This window comes from Mus pahari, chromosome 17, assembly GCF_900095145.1.
Source record: "Mus pahari chromosome 17, PAHARI_EIJ_v1.1, whole genome shotgun sequence".
NCBI lineage: Eukaryota > Metazoa > Chordata > Mammalia > Rodentia > Muridae > Mus > Mus pahari.
In genome coordinates this window covers 44,453,117-44,473,533 of record NC_034606.1, presented here as the reverse complement: position 1 = coordinate 44,473,533, position 20,417 = coordinate 44,453,117, and the positions used below count along the sequence as shown (strand labels likewise).

At 49.9% G+C, this 20,417-nt stretch overlaps 1 protein-coding gene across 1 annotated transcript in view; it reads left to right on the top strand.

Moving 5' to 3' along the window:
* The first annotated feature begins 10,892 nt into the window (after window positions 1–10,892).
* The window catches only part of Pla2g6 (phospholipase A2 group VI), a 39,594-nt gene continuing 30,069 nt past the window's right edge, over window positions 10,893–20,417 (top strand). The window contains exons 1-2 of the mRNA XM_021216857.2: window positions 10,893–11,404; window positions 20,011–20,260. Of these exons, the coding sequence (XP_021072516.1) occupies window positions 20,052–20,260 (209 nt within the window). The 5' untranslated portion in view covers window positions 10,893–11,404; window positions 20,011–20,051. The remainder of the gene's footprint in view (window positions 11,405–20,010; window positions 20,261–20,417) is intronic.

The window sequence follows — 20,417 nt, the reverse complement described above, 5'->3', positions numbered from 1 at the left end:
GGTAAGACATACGGTGGAGCCGGGTGTGGTGGCACACGCCTTTAATCCCAGCACTTGGGAGGCAGAGGCAGNNGAATTTCTGAGTTCGAGGCCAGCCTGGTCTACAGAGTGAGTTCCAGGACAGCCAAGGCTACACAGAGAAACCCTGTCTCGAAAAACCAAAAAAAAAAAAAAAAAAAGACATACGGTAGAGACAACAAAGTGGACCAACAGACCCTCTCAAACCTCTTTGTAATGATAGTATTACCATAACCTTGGTTATTAAAAGCAGAAAGCTGTGATTGGTGTAAATATAATTCTTCACTTGCATGAAGAAGTACACTGGAATTGATGAAAATACCTTCCATACACACACTTCTCTATAACCAAACTATTGGTTTTTGTTTTTATTTTGGTGATAATGGCTGCCTCCATAGGACAGGCTGGCTTTGAACTTAGCAATTTTCCTGCTTCAAAATCCCAAATGCTAGGCTTACAGAAATGTGCCACCATCCCTAGTTCCACTTCCTTTTCCAGCCAACTGGAAGACAGTAGCCTCCTGTGCTGCTCACTAAAAGGCCTCCGGGGTGTGGGGAGGGGTGGCTCAGTGGGTAGAGATGCTTGCTTTACTAAACATGAGGATGTGAGGTCAAATCCCTGTGGTAGTGTATTTCCGTGCCTCAGCATTGATGGATGGAGGAAGGCAGATCCTGAGAAATTACCGGCTGGTCAGCTTAGCCCAAACAGAACTTACGGTTTAGTTATGGAGTATTTTAGAGGTAGGGAAGGGTAGAGGAGGAAGACACCCAATGTCCTGTTCTGACCTCGGAAGGCATGCACGAGGGGATATGTGTCTGCACACTCATGAGCATTCACCACACACACACACACACACACACACATACACACACACACACACACAGGAACAAGGGGAAAACATGGTATTTAGCTGGCTTTTCCTTGCCCACTTGGCATTACTTTCATATGCTCAGTGGATTGCACCGGGAACACAAAGAGAAGATGGTGGCGGTGGCGGCAACAGCAGCAATAACACCACGGAGGCAACTGAAGAGTTCCAGAGGTGATCATCGAAGGTGGTACGGAGGAGGGTCTGTGCCGTCGGACCATGGACGAGCTCCAGGGAACAGTCAAGTCTTGAACTCAAGCGATCTGCCCGACAGAGGTGGCACACGCACGCCTTCAATCCCAGCACTCAGAGGCAGAAGCAGGCAGATCTCTGGGTTCAAGGCCAGCCTGGTCTACAGAGAAAATTTCAGGACAGCCGGGACTATGATGTAGAGAGAATATCTTATGGATTGTATGGATGCATCACCAGTCAATTAAGAAGGCTATAGCTGGGCTGGAGAGATGGCTCAGTGGTTAAGAGCACTGGCTGCTCTTCCAGAGGTCCTGAGTTCAATTCCCAGCAATGCTCACAACCATCCGTGATGAGGTCTGAAGCCCTCTCCTGGTATGTCCGAAGAGTACTCATATGAATGAAATAGATAAATCTTTGAAAAGATAAAAGGCCTATGGCTTAGGCAGGCAATAGAAGGTGGGACACCTGGGAGGAGAGAGAATTCTGGGCTAGAGCCAGGCATGTGAAACGGGCTCCGGCAAGGTAGGAGGAGATGGACAAAAGGTCCCTGAGCACAGGTAACCAACCATGTGACAGAATGTAGGTTAAAATAAATGGGTAATTGTAAGTTATGATTCTAGTCAGAGGAGAGTCTAGCTATATGATCAAGGTATTTGTAAATATATTTTGAGTCTTATTACTTCAACAGAGAAACCCTGTCTTGAAAAAAAACAAAAACAAACAAACAAACAAACCCCACAAGCGATGACACTAATCTGTTAGCGGTCACGAGTCCCCACACCTTATGCTGGGGAGGCAGAGCCCCAGCTGGCACTGACTGGTGCTACTCGTAGTTCCTGGTGAAAACCCAGGATTTCACCACCTGCCAGATGCCAGGCCACTCAGAACAGAGCCTCGTAGTGAAGGACGACGTGGAACTCTGAGCCTCCTGCTTTTGGTGCCTGAAGCCATGAACCTCTGATTGTATCAACCCAGCCGGTAAGTCTTTGGCACTTGGGAGCCTAGAACTACCAATACGATTTCCATTTGAGAACAAAGGGAAGCCGACCAGGTGACCCGTCACATGCTGCCTATGTGGGCAAGGGTCTCTGCCATGGGAAATCCACCTTTCCTGACCAGGGCCAGGTTTTCCCCTCAGGATGGGAGTGCATGTGGCTGCTGCTTCCTTCCTGAGGACAGAAGGACAAAGCCCCAGTTATCCCTTAGGAACCACATAATTAACCTAACCACACACAGCTGCCTCTGGCCTCTACACTGCCCCTCCCCTCCCACCCCCACCGGCATCCTTTCTTCAGCTTTCAATACTACTGCTGCAGCCACAGCCCACTACTCTGGACCACAGGGGTCTGCTCACTAGCTCATGCGCCAGCTTCGAGCCATGCCTATCCCCAATCCCTTTCAAGATGCTGGCTCTTCTTAGCTCTCTCCTGCACGGTTCCTTCCAACGGGAACGCTCTTCCTTTCCTAACCTGACACAGTTGGTGTGACAGCGATCCAGTAAAAAACGTGGCAGAAACCTGCGGCAGGACCGAATGCCCGCTCTGGCTCACGAGGCACCTCACAGAGCTTCCCGCAGGAAGGATGGATGCCTTCGAGCTGTGACCTTCCTTCACCTCACAACTTTTATTGGAATACCAAGGAGGACTAAGGAGACTGTCTTGCTCAAGTGATTAATTGGGATACTGTCCTGACCCACCACTGTCTCCCCAGCAGCCTCTTGGTGGCTGCCTTGCTTTTACAGCCAGTTCTCTCATCTCTCATGTAAATTCCATCAGGCTGCACCTCTGCTACAAATCCTCCAATGGTTTTCTAATGCCTTGGGAGTGTAAACCAAAGTCTTTTTTAAATTATTATTTTTAAAATTTATTTATTTAAGTAAGAACACTGTAGCTGTCTTCAGACACTCCAGAAGAGGGAGTCAGATCTTGTTACGGATGGTTATGAGCCACCATGTGGTTGCTGGGATTTGAACTCCGGACCTTTGAAAGAGCAGTCAGGTGCTCTTACCCCCTGAGCCATCTCTCCAGCCCCGAAAGCCTTAAGATACTCTGTAAGTCTTATGGGTTTGACACCCTCCTTATCTCCTCCTCTTCCTTTTCCTCCTCTTCCTCCTCCACCACCATCATCATCACCACCACCGTCGCCATCATCATCATCATCATCATCACCACCCTGCTCACTCTGTTCCAGCCACAACAGCCTCTTTACTTCTCTTGGAAAAACCCAGGCACACGCCTGGCATGGGGCCTTTGCCTTCACGCTCGCTCCCTTCATCTGGGGAACTCTTCCCCAGATAAGCCTGGCTCTCCCCAGCTCTTCTGTGTCTTTATGTAGTCTCCCGTCTCCGTGAGGTCATTCCTCTAAAAGCTTCATGGTTTGGGGGCGCAGCTTGGTGGCAGAGCACGTTCCTAGCGCACCCACAGGGATCTGTGCTAGATCCCGGCCACCCCTCAAAATGTGTCTCTTCCCAGCTTCGATCCCATAGTGCATGTCACCTGTAAGACACTAAATACTTCCCCAACCTCTCCTGCCCGTTTCCACAGAGATAGCTCCAACGAGAATGGTAAAAGGTTCTCACTGGGTGGCTCAAGCTGGTCTCCAGTGTTCAGCCTTCCTGCCTCTGCCTCCTCCGGAGTCCTGGGACTAAGAGTAACATTTATTGCATCTGGCTGGCCCAACTTTCTGTATAAATATAAAACCTATTCAAATGCACAGCAAGTAGAAGGTTAGTGCCCTCAGCTCCCTGTGAGGTCCATGCTCCCAGGCCAGGAAAAGAAGAGAGTCACGGGAGCTGAGAGGTTAAAGGGACCGTGAGGGACCATAGGCAGAGAGGACTAGTGTGATTTATTCACTCCACATCAAAGTAATTAGGCCGACAACGGCCAGCAGGCACCCAGGCATCAGCCGGTACTCGCAGACCAGTAGTACGCAGGTTGTATAGAGGTACATACACAAACCTAAAAGCAGATACACACAGGCCGGCAGGCGAAGGCCAAAGTGAAGGACTAGTAAGAACGCTGACCTCAAGGCCATGTTTATACAAAATCACACAAGAGGCGCTCGGCCAAGCATAATTATATAACAGATTATGTCACTGTTTCCTCTGAGGTTCCCTGGACAGTCGCTAGCAGCCATTTTGTGCTGACTCATAGCCCCACCCACGCACCGTGTTTTAGCTGACTCAGACCTGTCCTGAGGTCAGCATCCCTTCTGCCCTCGCCACCTGCCGGTCTCAGCAAACCCCCAGCCCTAGAGCCTACATTTGGGGTCTGTTTGAGACAGGATAGCAAGCCTAGGAAGCCGAGGCAGAGCATGGAAGAAGTCTCTTGTCATCTGAGGAGCAACAGGTCCCGGCCAGCAGAATGAAGAGTGTTTGCTGTGATGTTTGCCTATGGGGACAATAAAACATCTCCTGGCCACCAGGTTCTCCCAGCATCCCTTAGTCCTTATCTGTTACAAGGACCTCCCTGATGGCATACCCCACCTTCAACCCTGAACTCTCCAGCCCAGGGGCGGGGCTGCCCTTCCCTAGAGGTTCTTCCCTATATAATCCAGACATTTTGGTTGCCTGCCTGACCCCCCCCCCCCCCCACACACACACACACTTCATTTTTACCTTTCGCTCTCTTGGCTTCTGCACCTTCTCCTCTCTCTAGCCTACCCCTCCTCTCAAACGCAGCTCAGTCTGACCCTGTCCACTCCGGACACTCCCAGATGGCCCTGTCTCTGCCTATACTCTCCCTTCTATCTACAACAAACCTTCTCCTCCACCATACCGAGGGGACAGTCATATCCTTCCATTTGTTTACTTATTTATTTGGTTTTTCGAGACAGTGCTTCTCTGTGTAGCCCTGGCTGTCCTGGAACTCACTGTATAGACCAGGCTGGCCTCGAACTCAGAAATCCGCCTGCCTCTGCCTCCCGAGTGCTGGGATTAAAGTCGTGTACAACCACTGCCCAGCTTCTTTATTATTATTATTATTATTATTATTATTATTATTATTACTATTATTCCATTCAGTGATAGGAATTAATCCTGCTTAAAGCTTAAGGATACATTACGAAATATGAACTCTCACAAAAACTCTTTTGACCCATGGCTTTATTTTGTGGGGTTGCAGACCTGTCTTTAAACCTCCTCTGTAGTCCCAGCCCTCCTGCACTGTGATTAGTGGAGGAGGCAGGGGAATCTTTGTAAGCTTACAAGCCAGTTAGCCTGGCTTGTACAGTAGAAAACAAAGAGTTCTTAAAATTCTATTTATTTATTTATGTATTTTCTGTATGATACTCTATCTGCATGTACACCTGCTTGCCAGAAGAGGGCATCAAATCCTATTATAGATGGTTGTGAGTGCCATGTGGTTACTGGGAATTGAACCCAGGACTTCTGGAAGAACAGTGCTCTTAAACACAGAGCCATCTCATTAGCCCCTGAGAGAAGTTAAAAATGGATTTATTTATATTCTTTTTACTAGGTATGTGAGTGTCTCTGTGTGTAGGTATGAGGGCAGGGGCCTACAGAGGACAAAGGAGCAGGACTCCCCTGAGCTGCAGTTACAGGTGGTTGTGAGGAGGCTGATGTGGGTGCTGTAGGCGTGGCGTGGTCCTCTGGAAGTGTATAGCATGAGCCCTTAACTGCCTCGATGAGCTCTTTATAGCCCTGAGAGCAAGCTTTAAAGGTGGAAATGGGGGATTGACAGCCAAGGTTGTCTTCTGGAATCTACATTTGTTCACTAGCACTCCTATGCAGATACACACGATCACACACAGAGAAAACGCTACATATGCTAGGACACTTGGGAGCAGCTCTCACTTAAGAAATTACTGCCAGGACTGGAGAGATGGCTCATCAGTTAAGAGCACTGACTGCTCTTCCAGAGGTCCTGAGTTCAATCCCCAGCAGCCACATGGTGGCTCACAACCATCTGTAATGGGGTCTGATGGCCTCTTCTGGTGTGTCTGAAGATAGCTACAGAGTAGTCATATAAATAAAATAAATAAATATTTTTTTAAAAGAGAAAGTATAGCCATATTTGTGTGTATACTACATGTCCCCCTCTATCTGTTTCCCTTTCCTTTCACGGGTCTCACTATGGAGTCCTGAACTCTTAGAGTTCTACTTGCCTCTTCCTCCCAAGTGCTGGGCCTAAAGTGTGTGCCAACATGCCCAGCTTTGCTCTCCTATTGTTAAGTGTGCTCTCTCTCCCCAACACCTATGCAGAACTGCCCTAAAATTTCCTCCTAATAAACCCCAATTCTGTTTCACAATAGCTCATTTTGAATCCTTTTTCCCCTGTAGCAAAGTCAAGAATATTGGTTTTGCTTTGATGCAGGTCTCTGAAAACCCATTTCTCAGGTTGTTGCAGATGGCTCCCAAGGCCCTGTCTCCAGGGCCTTGCCACTGTCCTGCTATGCCAGGACAACACTAGCAAAGACTTTAAGCACACCTCCTTTCACTACTGCGTCTATTTTTTTCTCTCTCTCTTATAAATGACAACATTTAATTGGGGCTGGCTTATAAGTTCGGAGGTTTAGTCCATTGCCATCAAGGCAGAAGCATGGCAGCATCCAGGCAGGCATGGTGCAGGAGGAGCTGAGAGTTCCACATCTTCATCCAAAGGAAGCCAGGAAGACTGGGCATCAGGCAGCTGGGAGGAAGATCTCCAAGCCCACCCCCACAGTGATGCACTTCCTCCAACAAGGATGGGAAGCCCATCACCATCTTCCAGGAGCGAGATCCCGCTAACATCAAATGGGGTGATGCCGGTGCTGAGTATGTTGTGGAGTCTAGTGGCATCTTCACCACCATGGAGAAGGCCGGGGCCCACTTGAAGGGTGGAGCCAAAAGGGTCATCATCTCTGCCCCTTCTGCCAATGTCTCCATGTTTGTGGTGGGTATGAACCACAAGAAATATGAAAACTCAAGATTGTCAGCAATGCATCCTGTACCATCAACTGCTTAGCCCCCCTGGCCAAGGTCATCCGTGACAACTTTGGCATCGTGGAAGGGCTCATGACCACGGTTCATACCATCACTGCCACTCAGAAGACTGTGGATGGGCCATCTAGAAAGCTGTGGCATGATGGTCGCGAGGCTGCCCAGAACATCATCCCTGCATCCACTGGTGCTGCCAAGGCTGTGGGCAAAGTCATCTCAGAGCTGAATGGGAAGCTCACTGGCATGGCCTTCCATGTTCCTACCCCTAATGTGTCTGTCGTGGATCTGATGTATCGCCTGGAGAAACCTGCCAAGTATGAAGACATCAAGAAGGTGGTGAAGCAGGCATCTGAGAGCCCACTGAAGGGCATCCTGGGCTACACTGAGGACCAAGTTGTCTCCTAGGACTTCAACAGCAACTGCCACTCTTCCACCTTTAATGCCAGGGCTGGCATTGCTCTCAGTAACAACTTCGTCAAGCTCATTTCCTGGTATGACAATGAATACAGCTACAGCAACATGGTGGTGGACTTCATGGCCTACATGGCCTCTAAGGAGTAAGAAACCCTGGACCACCCACTCCAACAAGGACACTGAGAGCAAGAGAGAGGCCCTCGGTTGCTGAGGAGTCCCTGTCCCAACTCGGCCCCCAACATTGAGCATCTCCCTCACAATTTCCATCCCAGACCCCCATAATAACAGGAGGGGCCTAGGGAGCCCTCCCTACTCTCTTGAATACCATCAATACAGTTCACTGCACACACACACCCAAAAAAGAGATTTGTTTTATTTTCTATGAATATGTCTGTGGGCAGAGGATGTGAGGCCAGAAGAGGGCGCTGGATCTTCTGCAGGTGGTTAGGAGCCACCAGATGTGGATGCTGGGAACAGAACTCTGGTTCTCTGCAAGAGCATCAAGTGCCCCCACCCTCTGCTTCATCTCTCCCGCCAAGGAGACGCCCTTTGATCTGTGGTGCTAATATCTCCCATTGGAGGTACTACTGAAGAGAGATGGAGTGGGCCGCCTTGAGCTGCCTTACCTTTTGTTTTTCTGTCATGCTCATTCCCTGCTTCCAAACGATCCCACGTTCCCTCTCTTGAGGTTGTCATACATTAGATGGACGTGGCAACAGAAAGGACTCTTTGCCTCACCAGCCATCGAGGTTCTGCAGTCTGACTGTGTTTCTGGGATGTCTGTGTGTTTCTGGTCCCTCTGACTCAGGCGCCTCTGTTGCAGATTCGGTTGTGCAGCAGTGTGGTCAGACCTGCCATTCTGAACACAGGGTGCGTGTTTGCTTATGAGCGGAACTTACCGTATTAACTTTCTCTGGTTCTGGGTGGAATGCCCTGTCTTTTGTGGGCTTCCTGAGAGCCATTACCCTCCCTAACTTCTTTTGGAGGGGGTGGGTGTGAAGGGCAAAGTATGTTCACTGAGAAAAATCTTCATCTCTTTTTCTCAGATCAAATTTAAAACTTGAGCAAATGTGAAATCTTGGCTTAAGCCGGGCAATGGTGGTGTAAGCCTTTAATCCCAGCACTTGGGAGGCAAAGGCAGGTGGATTTCTGGGTTCGAGGCCAGCCTGGTCTACAAAGTGAGTTCCAGGACAGCCAGGCCTATACAGAGAAACCCTGTTTCAAAAAAAAAAAACAAAACAAACAAAAAAAAAACCCAAAAAACAAAAAACCCCTCAGCTTAAGGGACCGTTTCTCCTGTACACAGCGGGGATCTTACCCACTTCCTTCACTTTCCCTGGACGACAGAAGTGAAGCCACTCTCTCTCACTGGTAAAGCTCTACACAGTTACATATAACTGGGTTGGTTTTATTAACCTGTGTAAATTCTCTTATTTATTCTTTTTTAAAATGTATTTATCCACTTTACATCCTGATTCCTTCCCCACCCCCCAGGTGCCCCCTCTTATTTATCTTTTACTTATATTTTTCAGATAAAGTCTTGCTGTGTAGCCCAGGCTGGCTTTGAGTTTGTGAAACCGTTCCTTTCCCTCCCAAGTGGTAAGCTTACAGGTGTATGCCAGTGCCCCTGGCAACCTGGGTAGGTTCTTTACTAAACCTAGAAAGGTGGTTGCTTTGGTTGCTTGGCAACTGGCTATTTGTGTCTGTGGAGAGACTATGAAGAGCATCAGGAACTGCACTTTCCATCTGGACAGAGAACAGCCTGGGGAGATCTCACTAGGCCCCCAACTCAAGGCTCATTCAAGAAAGTAAAAGATTCAACTGAAGCTGGTAGACTGGAGAAGGGAAAGAGACCAGCTTAGTCCAAAGTAAATGAGTCATCAAACCCAGGCTCCTGGCTATTCTCCACTAGTCCTTAATATCAGCATTACTATCTATCTATCTATCTATCTATCATCTATCTATCTATCTATCTATCTATCTATCTATCTATCTATCTATCTATCTATCTATCATACGAATACTCTGTCTGCATGTACGCCTGCATGCCAGGAGAGGGCACTAGAGCCCACTAAGGATGGTTGTGAGCCACCATGTGGTTGCTGGAATTGAACTCAGGACCTCTGGAAGAACAGCCAGTGCTCTTACCCGCGGAGCCATCTCACCAGCCCCCGCGCTATTAATTTTAATTGCCATCTATTGAAATTCCATGATAGGCATGAGGGCTGAATCTTCTCAGTGACAATCACCTATTCCCAGACCCAACCGCGGCTACTTCTCAGTCTCACAGAGGTCATTCGACTAAAATCCTACTAAAAGTGCTAAGATTTCTCCAGACATTTTTATTTATTGAGAGACAGAGTGTCAGGTTGGGATTCAACTGAACTAATTGTGGCTGGGTTTGAACTCCTGATCTTCCAGTCCAGCATCCAAATGTTGAGATTGTATCCGTGCAATTTCCACACCCAGAATTGCCTGGCATCTTGAGGTAGGGTTGGTAGGCAACAAATACAATTTTATCACTTGCCACTAGGCTTGTTCAGGGACTGGTTAGATACCTCAGTTGGAAATGTGCTTGTGAAGTTGTCACAATGACCTGAGTTTGATCCCCAGCACCCACGGACAAAAGGTAAATATTTTAAACTTCAAAGCTGGGAAAGAGGAAACAAGAAGACTCCTGGAGTTCCATGGCCAGCTAGGCTAACCCAGTGGGTGAGCTCCAGATTCAGTGGGAGAACGTATGTCAAAAAAATAAGGTTGTGGCACACACCTTTAATTCCAGCACTCAGGAGGCAGAGCCAGGCGGTCTGAGTTCACGGCCAGCTTGGTCTACAGAAACCCTATGTTGACCTCTGGCTACCACCCACCGCACATGCACACACGCGCACACGCACACGCGCGCACACACACACCTGAAAGTTTTTATTTGGTCTTATTTCAACCTAACCGTTAATTCCATATTTTTATTTGCAATCTGGTTTGGGAGAACCCGGCAACATCAAAGCAGGCTCTTCCCGGTTACATCCTGTGGCTTTATTGATTTCCTTTCTTATTATCTTCATGTGTTGTCACAAACAAAAAGTTCAGAGTCCGAGCCACCCTGGGCTCCTGGAGGTCAGAGGGAGCCGGGAACAGCCTCCTGCCCCTTTTCGACATGTCAGCCAAACTGCCGTCACGAGAAACTTCCGCCCGACCGGGGCATGGCCGCCATCAGCCACGCAGGATTGGCTCCACTCGGAAGCCCGACCGCCCCCTGGCAACAGAGGCGGCTTCCATTGGGCGGTTATAGAAGATGGCGCGCGAGGTCCACGCTTGGGGGGCGGGCCCACAGCCTGCCTGCGGCACGGGCTCGGTGGATTGGTGGAGAGCCGTCGTGTCGTCACGTGGGCGGGGCGCGTCTGTTTGCGGAAGTAGGAGGGCTGAGAAGTGCTGAGTAAGCCGAGGTGAGTGACGGCGCGGCGGGGGCGGGGCCTGCTTCCCAAACCTCCCCGGTGCCCCTGTCTTGGACCCTGCTTAGGACCGGCCTCGTGTCCGCGACTCTGAGGCATGACCTCCGTTAACTCCTATCTGGCCTCCTTGAGTGCTCCCGGCTTCTGTCCTTTCATCCCCTGGCGTCCCCAACTCCCATCCGGTGACCGCATTCTTCTCCGTTGCCTCCCTCAGTTTCCCTAACTTCCCAAATCAACCCTGTCACCCTGGACTGTCCTCTGTCCCCAGCTCCTCTGCGCTTCTGAGTGCTGCTGGTTTTCTGCCTCGTTGCCCGATTTCCCCCACGCCACCTGCTTCCTGCGTCCGTCCCTTTGTGCCCAACCCCCCAGACCCCCGACTCTAACTCCCTGCTTATCTTCTCTTGTGCCTCCGGTTGTCATTTGCTCCCACGTGTGTTTTTCCTAGCTCTCTAGCCTCCAATCCTGGGTTCACCTCCAGCTCCCTCCGATGACCTGGAAGTTGGCGACTGGGAGCCCGTGACCCAGGTGACAGTGACTAGGGATTGGGTGTGAGTGCGACTGGGAGGGCACAAGGGTTTATGGATCCGTGCCTGTAATTTTTTAATGGGCAATTCACATGATCCCAAACAAATACCAATCCTTCCTCTAAAGTTCCCCCACCCGCCCTCTTGCCCGCCCGACAGGATTGGGCAGGTTTGGGCTGGCATCGTTGAAAAGCTCCACCCTTAGACTAGTGCAGTGTTCTGGTCTCTGCCTCCACGTTTCTGGAGCTTGGAGGCCATGCTCTGTTCTCGTCTGTTTTCTCACTGTGCCAGATAGGACTGAATTTCCTGCCCACACAATGACTGCCGTGAGACTCAGTATTTGAATGAGAAGAGGTAGAAGACAAGGCTTGGTGACCAGTGTGGCCCTGTACAAGCTCCCTGCTTTGCTGTTGTTCCATAGGCAGAATGGAAAGGGCTGGGGGATAGAGAGAGAGGAGCAGAAGGCGGGAGAGCAATCCCCTTTGTACATGTTTCATGTTTATTAATCGCCCTGTCAACCAGGCTCTTTAATTTCTGTTACCTTTACACTCTGCTCTCTTTCCACTGACCAAATATTGATGTAGCTAGCGCCCGCCCACTGTTCCCACTTAGCATGGGGAAGGGAAGGAGGCCAGTGACCTCCCTTGCCAGGGCCACGCTAATAAGTTTGGGGCTAGATTTTCAGTGTACAAAGTCCTCAGTTTATTATTAAAAAAAAATTATTTTGTTTTATATATATATATATATATGAATATTTTTCCAGAATCTATGTAAGTATACTCTAAGCATGCTGAATCCACATGGATCTGGAATTAAAGGAGGTGTGGGGGCTGGAGAGATGGCCCCGCAGTTAAGAGCATTGACTGCTCTTCCAGAGGTCCTGAGTTCAATTCCCAGCAACCACATGGTGGCTCACAACCATCTGTAATGGGATCGGATGCCTTCTTCTGGTGCGTCTGAAGTCAGCGAAAGTGTACTCACAAACATAAAATAAAAATCTTTTTTTTTTTTTTTTTAAGAAGGTGTGGATTGCCATGTAGGTGCAGGAAACCGACCCCGAGGCACTGTTTAGTGTGGCGTATTGCTGAATTCCATTGTCATAGGGCAGATGCCTTTCCTACCTTTCCTCCTGTGCCCTGTCGGAAGTCAGGGAACCTGTGCCCTACAGTGTGACACCAGCCATGAGACTGTCATGTTGTCTAAGGGCTCCTTCTGTTGGCTTACAGCATTTCCCCTCCCTAGGCGTTACTTGTCTTGTTAAATGTGATTATGGTGGCACGCTTAAGAGGGATTTCCTAGTCATCCAGTAGAATAACTAAGATACCCTGGAAGGGGTTGCTTGAACACTGCATTTACGTGTGTGTGTGTGTGTGTGTGTGTGTGTGTGTGTACACACGAGTCAGTGTGGCCTGTGTGGAGGGCGTGTTCTCCTGGGCAGCATGAATAAACAGATACAAAAGCGGGAGGAAGTCAAGCGTGACTGCAGGGGCCTGGTACTTGGATTGGACCTCACTCAGGTCCTCAGCCTGCAGCCATGGAGGTGGGGTGGGGTGGGGTGGACAGGTATCAGCTGCTCAGGAGAGTGACTCCAGTAATCTAATCATGAGACATGCCGTGGGAATCGACGGGCAGTTCTGTGTGTTTGGGTATGCTCCTGAAAGCCCCACAGCCATCACCTGAGACAAGAAGGCTCAGGTGTTCTGGCCTGGTTCCCCTCCCTCCATGCTTGTCTGGGTCAGGTGGAGGCAGCTCCATCTCTAAAAAGGCTACAAAACTGAGATCGGATGTCGGTACCGTGCTGGGCGGGAAAACTGATTTTCCCAGAGGAACCAACCAGTCCAGCACCCTAGGGCACTCCCAGAGCAGCAGTGCTGGAGGAAGGGTCTCCTGGTGGGGGAGCAGGTGGTCCTTGGAGGAAAGCCAGAGGCTGGGGTCACCTGCCTTGCTTTGTGGTGTGAGAGCCAGATGTGCGGGAGCGTGAGACCCCTGTCCCACTGCCTTAGGGATGCTGGCGGGTAGCTCACAGACGTTCATTGATTTGTTCACTTATATCAAACAGCTGCTGGAAGTGGGTGCCAAGCACCCTGAGGAATCAGAGCAGTGCCATGGTCCCTTGTGAGGGACCCCATGGAGTGGGGTTGCCAAGGGGAAAGGCTGAGGGGAGAAAAGAGCTTTCTGGAGGAAGTGGCCTCCAAACTGGTTCTTGAGAGATAAGAAAGGGAAGGTTTATTTGAGTGCATATCCCTTGTCTATCGTGAGAGAGATATTATCCAGACACTGAGGCACACATGTGACCTGTCTGCTGGGACTGAATCATTAGAGTTGGGTCAGGGGGCTGGAGTGAGGCTGAGTCTCCCCTGGGGATTCTGACACGTGCTCTAGAGTTTGGGCTTTCTGAAGTATTGGTGAGCCACAGGGCATAGAGTCCGTCAGCAGGGAGGTACTGTCATCCACAGGGAGATATGGCCATTCAGTTTGTAGTCTGTGTGCTAGACAGCCATAGAGGAGCCGTGTGTGTAAGGCTAGACCATGACCTAGACTCATGCACCTCCATTTAGAGATGTGTTGAGTGTCGGCTTGTAGGGAGGGGCCAGTCCAGTGTTTACTTTGCCTTTGGGGTGACAGTGGACCCAGAATGAGGAGTGGGGGTCGGGGGCTCGCATGAGCAGGGGGGACATTCTGGGTCTTATAGAATGGACTGGGTGGATCGTGGCTCCCACCAAGCAGCTTCTACCTGAAAGCATCCGAAAGGGAGGAGGGAAGGCGAACAGCCTGGCAGCCTTGCCGGAAGAGTGACCCACAGAGTGAGAGCAGTCTCTCCCTGAGACCTGCCCCAGGACCTTCATGGCTGAGGTGGATGCAGACCTCCCTCAGCCAGTCCAGAGGACAGTGATCGCCCGCGGTGGCCATGCATGCCTCTGTCCTCCCAGCTGTGACCCCTGCTGTGCGTGCCAGGAGGGCCTCTCCCCACCCCCCTCAGCTGTCTTCTGTCTTTCCTAAGAACTTGAGTCCTTCCCCAGGAACCACACACTCTGAGCCTGGCCCTCATGGACCCAGGTAGCCCCTCCTGGGGACTCACCGCAGACCCTTCCATGGTCCTTCCAGGGCTCTTGTTTGGTTTTCATTTTGGTGGCCAGAGTGTATTCCTGTAGTTTGTCATCTGAACCCTGCGCTTGAGGCCCTCTCTGGATGTATCTACCCATCTCTGATGTGAGTATGCTCTTTTCTGGTCTTCTTGTCTTCAGTTCCTCCAGGAGAGCCTTAGATGCCCACAGACACCCATCTGTCTGCCAGAGAAAAACCAAGGTGGCACACTGACAGGGAATGGGTTAGAGACAAGGGGAGGAGCCACGGGTCCTGACCTTATGACTGACAGGGAATGGGTTAGAGACAAGGGGAGGAGCCACGGGTCCTGACCTTATGCTGAGTGAGGGGTCAGCACCACCACCGGCACCATGGGTGGCTTGGCCCTTTTCAGTTGTGGCATCTCTGGCTGGAAACAGGCGGTCTGTGTCAGATGACCTCATCAGTAGTGGCAGTTGTCAGCAGTAGAAAACAATGTTGCAGGAATGTAAAAACTGAGACTAAGCCCAAGAGGTTTGAGGGAGGCCCCCAGTGGAAGATTCCTTAGCCGCTCCGATGGCAGCCCGGCTGAGATGGTAGGGGCAGGATGCCAAGAAGTAGGCACATAAATGCTTTGTGGCATTCCTGCCTGGCCCTGCCATGCTTTGTTCCAGGATGTGTGTGGTCCACAGAGTTCATTTCCTCTCTTCCACCTGAAGAGAACAGTGGCTGCTGTTGGTGTGTCACAGTGGGCTGGCGTCTGGCCTTTTCCTTAGTTACTATGTCATATCCTGTATCACACTGGCCCCAGGAGGCTGGACAGAGGCCAGGCCTTTCAGCATATGGGACGTGTCTCTGCCAGAGAGTGCTGTGGTGAGGACTTCTCCGAGTGAGGGTGCTGGTCCCAGGGACAAGTGGGTTTGAACCAGTGAGGCTCTTGGGTGCACCCTCCCCCATTTCCTGGAGCACCTCTCTGCATCTGGTCTGGCCTCTGGCACATCTGCATAAAACTACACAGCCCAGGACCCAGCCTACACCTGCTTTCTATAAAACCATAGTAATTTTGTGTGCCATTTGGAAAATCGAGAAAAGCAACAGTGTTACTCGTGTAACCAGGACCTTCCTCTCCTCCAGATATCCTGGTACCTTCTCTTGTCTATGTCTTTTTTTAGTTTTGGATTTAATTTACATTTTTATTTGTGTCCAGGTGGGGTGGGGGAGGGCAGAATGAGTGCTATGGTGCACTATCTCACCAGTCCCCCCCCCCTTTTCTTTTAAAGAAGATTGTGCAAAATATTCACTCAGTTAAATTTCCCCACAAGAATCTTGAATGGAGCCATGCTTGGCACTAGGATGAGAGAACTTGGGAGCCTCCTGAAGAAGCTTAGACTCTGGAGCTGCTCGCCTTGGACTGTAGCACTCTGCCCTGTTCCTGTCAGCTGTGTGACCTTGGGAATGTCACACTGCCTTTCTGTCCCTTAGCTTCCTCCTACTCAAAGCGAGGATAACCGTGTTGGAGGGTGGCCAAGCAGAAGAAGTGATAGGAGCTTAGGATGGGGTGGAGGGAGGTGCCAGGTGTGCCCAGGCCGACAGTCACTCAGAATCTGTTGGAGCAATAAATAGTTCAGTGGGTAAAGAGCAAAGAGCCTCTCACAAGCGGGAGGACCTGAGTCCAGTCCTCAGCGGTGGTGTGTGCTGACGATTCTGGAGCTGGAAAAAAGTCCCCAGAACTTGCATGGCAAGTTAGTCAACCCCAGGAGCTGCTGAGGAGTCCTTATCTCAAAATCCTGAGCAGTGGTAGCTGAGGTTGACCTCTGGCCTCCGCGCACATTCACACACACACACACACACACACACACACACACACACACATCTGAACATGCACACATCCCAGTGACACACAGAATACTTGCTGGGGTATAAAAGGAAAGATTTTTGTTGTTACTTGAGACAAGACTACTCTGTCCTAGAGCTCACTGTGAGACCAGACCGGATCCAACAGCTTTAGATTCCCAAGGGCTGGGATCATAGGTGTGAACCATCATACCCCGTATGATTGTTTTCTTGCAAAGGGCTTGGGAGGGGGCAGTAGGTATTCAGTGGGTAAAGGCATTTGCTGCCTAGCCTGTCAACTTGAGTTTGATTCTTGGCACCTACATGATAGAAGGATGCAGGGGCCATAGCACACGGATTCCTGCCACTGGCTGACACAGCACACACACTTCGACGTTTGTGCACTCATTTGTGTGTTTTAACCTCAAGCTGGGGTTTCTACCCCTCCTTTGACTGCTTAGTTCCCAGATAAAAGATACACACAACCTTTATTTTTACAGTAAGCCTTAAACATCACAAGAGCTGGACAGCTGTCTACCCTCCATGCTGTTAGAATCTACTTTCCATATAAGTTACTATGTTTCATCTGAGCTGAAACAGTTAACTCTGTAATGAGTGTGTATATGATTTTTTATTACATTTTAGAATTGTGTGTGCATGTGTGTGTTATGACACATATGTGGAGGCCAGAGGACAACGTAAGTCATTTCTCCTTCTTCTGAGTCTCAAGGATCAACTCGGGTCGTCAGACTCGGCTGCAGGCGCTTTGACGTGCCAAGCTCTCTTGCTATCTGGTGGTCTTATTTTTAATCATAACCTCATGTTGTCTGTTTAGGCTGATTCATCCTCTCTATCTGCTGTTTTGTGGTCTCTGGGTTTTGTCTGTTTGTTGTTGTTGTGGTTGTGGTTGTTGTTTGAGACAGGGTCTCTCTTTGTAGCCCCGGCTATCATGAAACTCACTATATAGACCAGGTTGGCTATCCTTGAACACACAGAGATCCAACTGTCTCTGTCTCCTGAGTTCTGGAATTAAAGGCATGTACCACCATGCCCAGCTGTGACTTTTGTTCTATATTGTTCTATTTTCTGACCCACTAGCCACTGTTCATTTTTGTTGTTGTTGTAGTTTGAATTTAGTCCCACCTATAAGAATGTGTAATTTTTTTTCCTTAGTATCATTTATCATTTCCTTAGTATCAAGCCCTATGTCTTAACCATTTTTGAGGTTTGTTTATTTTTATTTTCTGTGTATGGGTATTTTGCCTGCACGTGTGCCTGTATACCACATGAATAGCTGATATCTGTGGAAGGCAGAAGAGCATACAGGATCCTCTGGAACTGGAGTTTCAGATGATTGTGAGATGCTACGTGGGTTTTGGGAACTAAATTCAGATCCTCTGAAGAACAGCCAGTGCTCCTAACTTCTGAACTCTCTCTCCAGCCCTATCTTGGCTTGGCAAGACAGCATCTCACTTCATAGTCAGAACTGGCCTGGGACTTGCTGTGCTGCCTGGGCCGGCTACCTTTATTTGCCTCCTGAGTCTGGGATTCCAGGTGTGGCCCACCATAGTTGACTGTCCCTGTGTTGAAGAAGACACGACTTGCATTCTTCCCCACCATCTCATTATTGTTAGAAAAGCAAGGACTTCCAAAGTTTCTAGAGTGATGCACTCATATTCTCTAAATCTTAGTTTTCTTATCTGTAAAATGGGGGAAGTAGTTAAGTAAAGATAGCCAACATTTAAAACAGTACTGTCTTTCAGGTGCCAGGCTGGCCCCAAACTCACTGTGTGGACCAGGATGCCCTTGAACTCCACCCCTATCCTATAGTGGTCCTGGGTTTCCAAGTATCTGTCTCCATGCCCAGATAATGCAGTGCCAGGGCTAGAAAAGTCTGCTCTGTGCTACAAGCACAATGTTAGCCCTTGATGCCATTGTTAAGTAACACTAGGGTCACTTACCCTAACCATCTGACAGTGAAGCAGGCTGCTAGGCGCTGGACAGACCATGTGTGTGGTGTTCACACCCTGCCTCATACACCCAGCTGAGACCCAGCAGGCTGATCTAAGACTCACCATGCTTTCGGAAGAGCGTAATGTTTACAACTAATGAGTTAACTTTTTCTGGAATGTTCTATGAGTGCTTTCAGACCACAGCTGCTGAAACTGGAAAGGGATACGCTGAGGTGGTGTCATGGGCGACCCTCACTCTGTTTTTAGCTTACTCCACAGTTTGTCTCCATTCCATCACCAAGGTTAGTCCTCTCTTCCTACCTTGGGCCAGAACAGGATCAGACTGAGAACTAGTGTCCATGCAGTGCCATGCTCCCTCAGGGCATCCTTACTGCTGGGCTCTGTGCTGTCTAGCCTACTCTTTCAAGAGGTGACATGTTGATTCAGAGGTAGAGGGTGGCCTCTGGGGAAGGCGATATACTTTCTGGAAGCCCAAGAAAACACAGTTCTCTTAACTCTGGGGCTGGGGCTGTAGCTTAATAAGTGTGGAGCTCTGGGTTCTATCCCCGGTACACACGAACACACAGTCTAAGGCTCCAATCTAGACTGGGAGACAATTTTTATAACAGAAACCCTGACTTAATCTGTTTCAAAACAGACAAACAAACAACAACAACAACAACAACAACAAAAAACCCAACTCTCAGGCTGGTGAGATGGCTCAGTGGGTAAGAGCACCCGACTGCTCTTCCAAAGGTCCGGAGTTCAAATCCCAGCAACCACATGATGGCTCACAACCATCTGTAATAAGATCTGATGCCCTCTTCTGGAGCGTCTGAAGACAGCTACGGTGTACTTACATATAATAAATAAATAAATAAATCTTAAAAAACAAACAAACAAACAAACAAACCCAACTCTCTCCCTATGGGTGCTAATGTGACAGCCCAGTCATTCTGGCGTGAGGTGAGGTTCTGTCCCGATACCTATGTACAAAGAGCTGGTGGCATGCACTTGGGATCTCAGTGCTGGGGAGGCAGACAGGACACTGCCTAGAGGCTCGCTGGCCAGCCAGTCTAGCCTAGTTGGTAAGTCCCAGGTCCCTGGGGGTCTCTGTCTCAAAAACCTGCAGGTAACCCTGGCCCCACAAGTACCTGCAGACACACACACATCTCTATATACACCTATCCCCAAGTGCACGTTTGGCATGTCCGAGCCTACATGTCTTCTTTCATCCGATTCTGTGGCCATTTTCAGAGATCTGTGTGAAAGCAGTGAAAAGGTGCAGAAAGACAGTTGCTCCCCCCACCCCCAGTGGTGTGGTGTATTCTGGTATGTCATAGTGAGGGGTCCTTGGCTTTGCTTGTGGAGTCGGCATGCCCAAGGTCAGTTCTGCCATCTCCAGAATGTCAACTCTGGTTTGCATGGTGAGAAGCTGTCCGCTCGGCCAGGCCTTGCTGCAGACACCACATCCATGGCCACTGTCCTTACTGTAGCACTAGTCCCCAGTCAGTCCTGGTCAGGGAGTGGTCCCTGGCCTGGCCTGAGAGCTCTGGGGCGCTCCATCAGACCTGCTGAATGCTCAGGCTCTTTCTCTCCCTTTCAGGTTCTTGCTAGTCCAGAATCAGGGCACAGAGCTAGTGTGTGTGTGTGTGTGTGTGTGTGTGTGCGCGCGCGCGCGCGCGTGCCTGTGCAGAACTCCTGTGAGGTGCGTGAGGGAGACTGCATCTGACTGACCAGAGACCTCCTTTTCTTCCAGAGCAGAAGGGCAGGCTGGGACTCCACCCTGCCCCACAGAAGATGCAGTTCTTCGGACGCCTCGTCAACACCCTCAGTAGTGTCACCAACTTGTTCTCTAACCCATTCCGGGTGAAGGAGTTGTCCTTGACTGACTATGCCTCAAGTGAACGTGTTCGAGAGGAAGGGCAGCTGATCCTGTTGCAGAATGTCTCCAATCATACCTGGGACTGTGTCCTGGTCAGCCCTAGGAACCCACAGAGTGGCTTCCGGTAGGTGATGTCAGTGGGACGTGCACCTCTCGTTTCGTTCCCTCCATCCTGGGGCTTCCCTGGAGCTCTGCCTGGGAGTTCTATTACAGGAGGGAGGAGCCGAGAGCAGAAAAGCGTGGGTCCCTTCCTGAGGCTTTGCTGCTGGGAAGGACGAAGG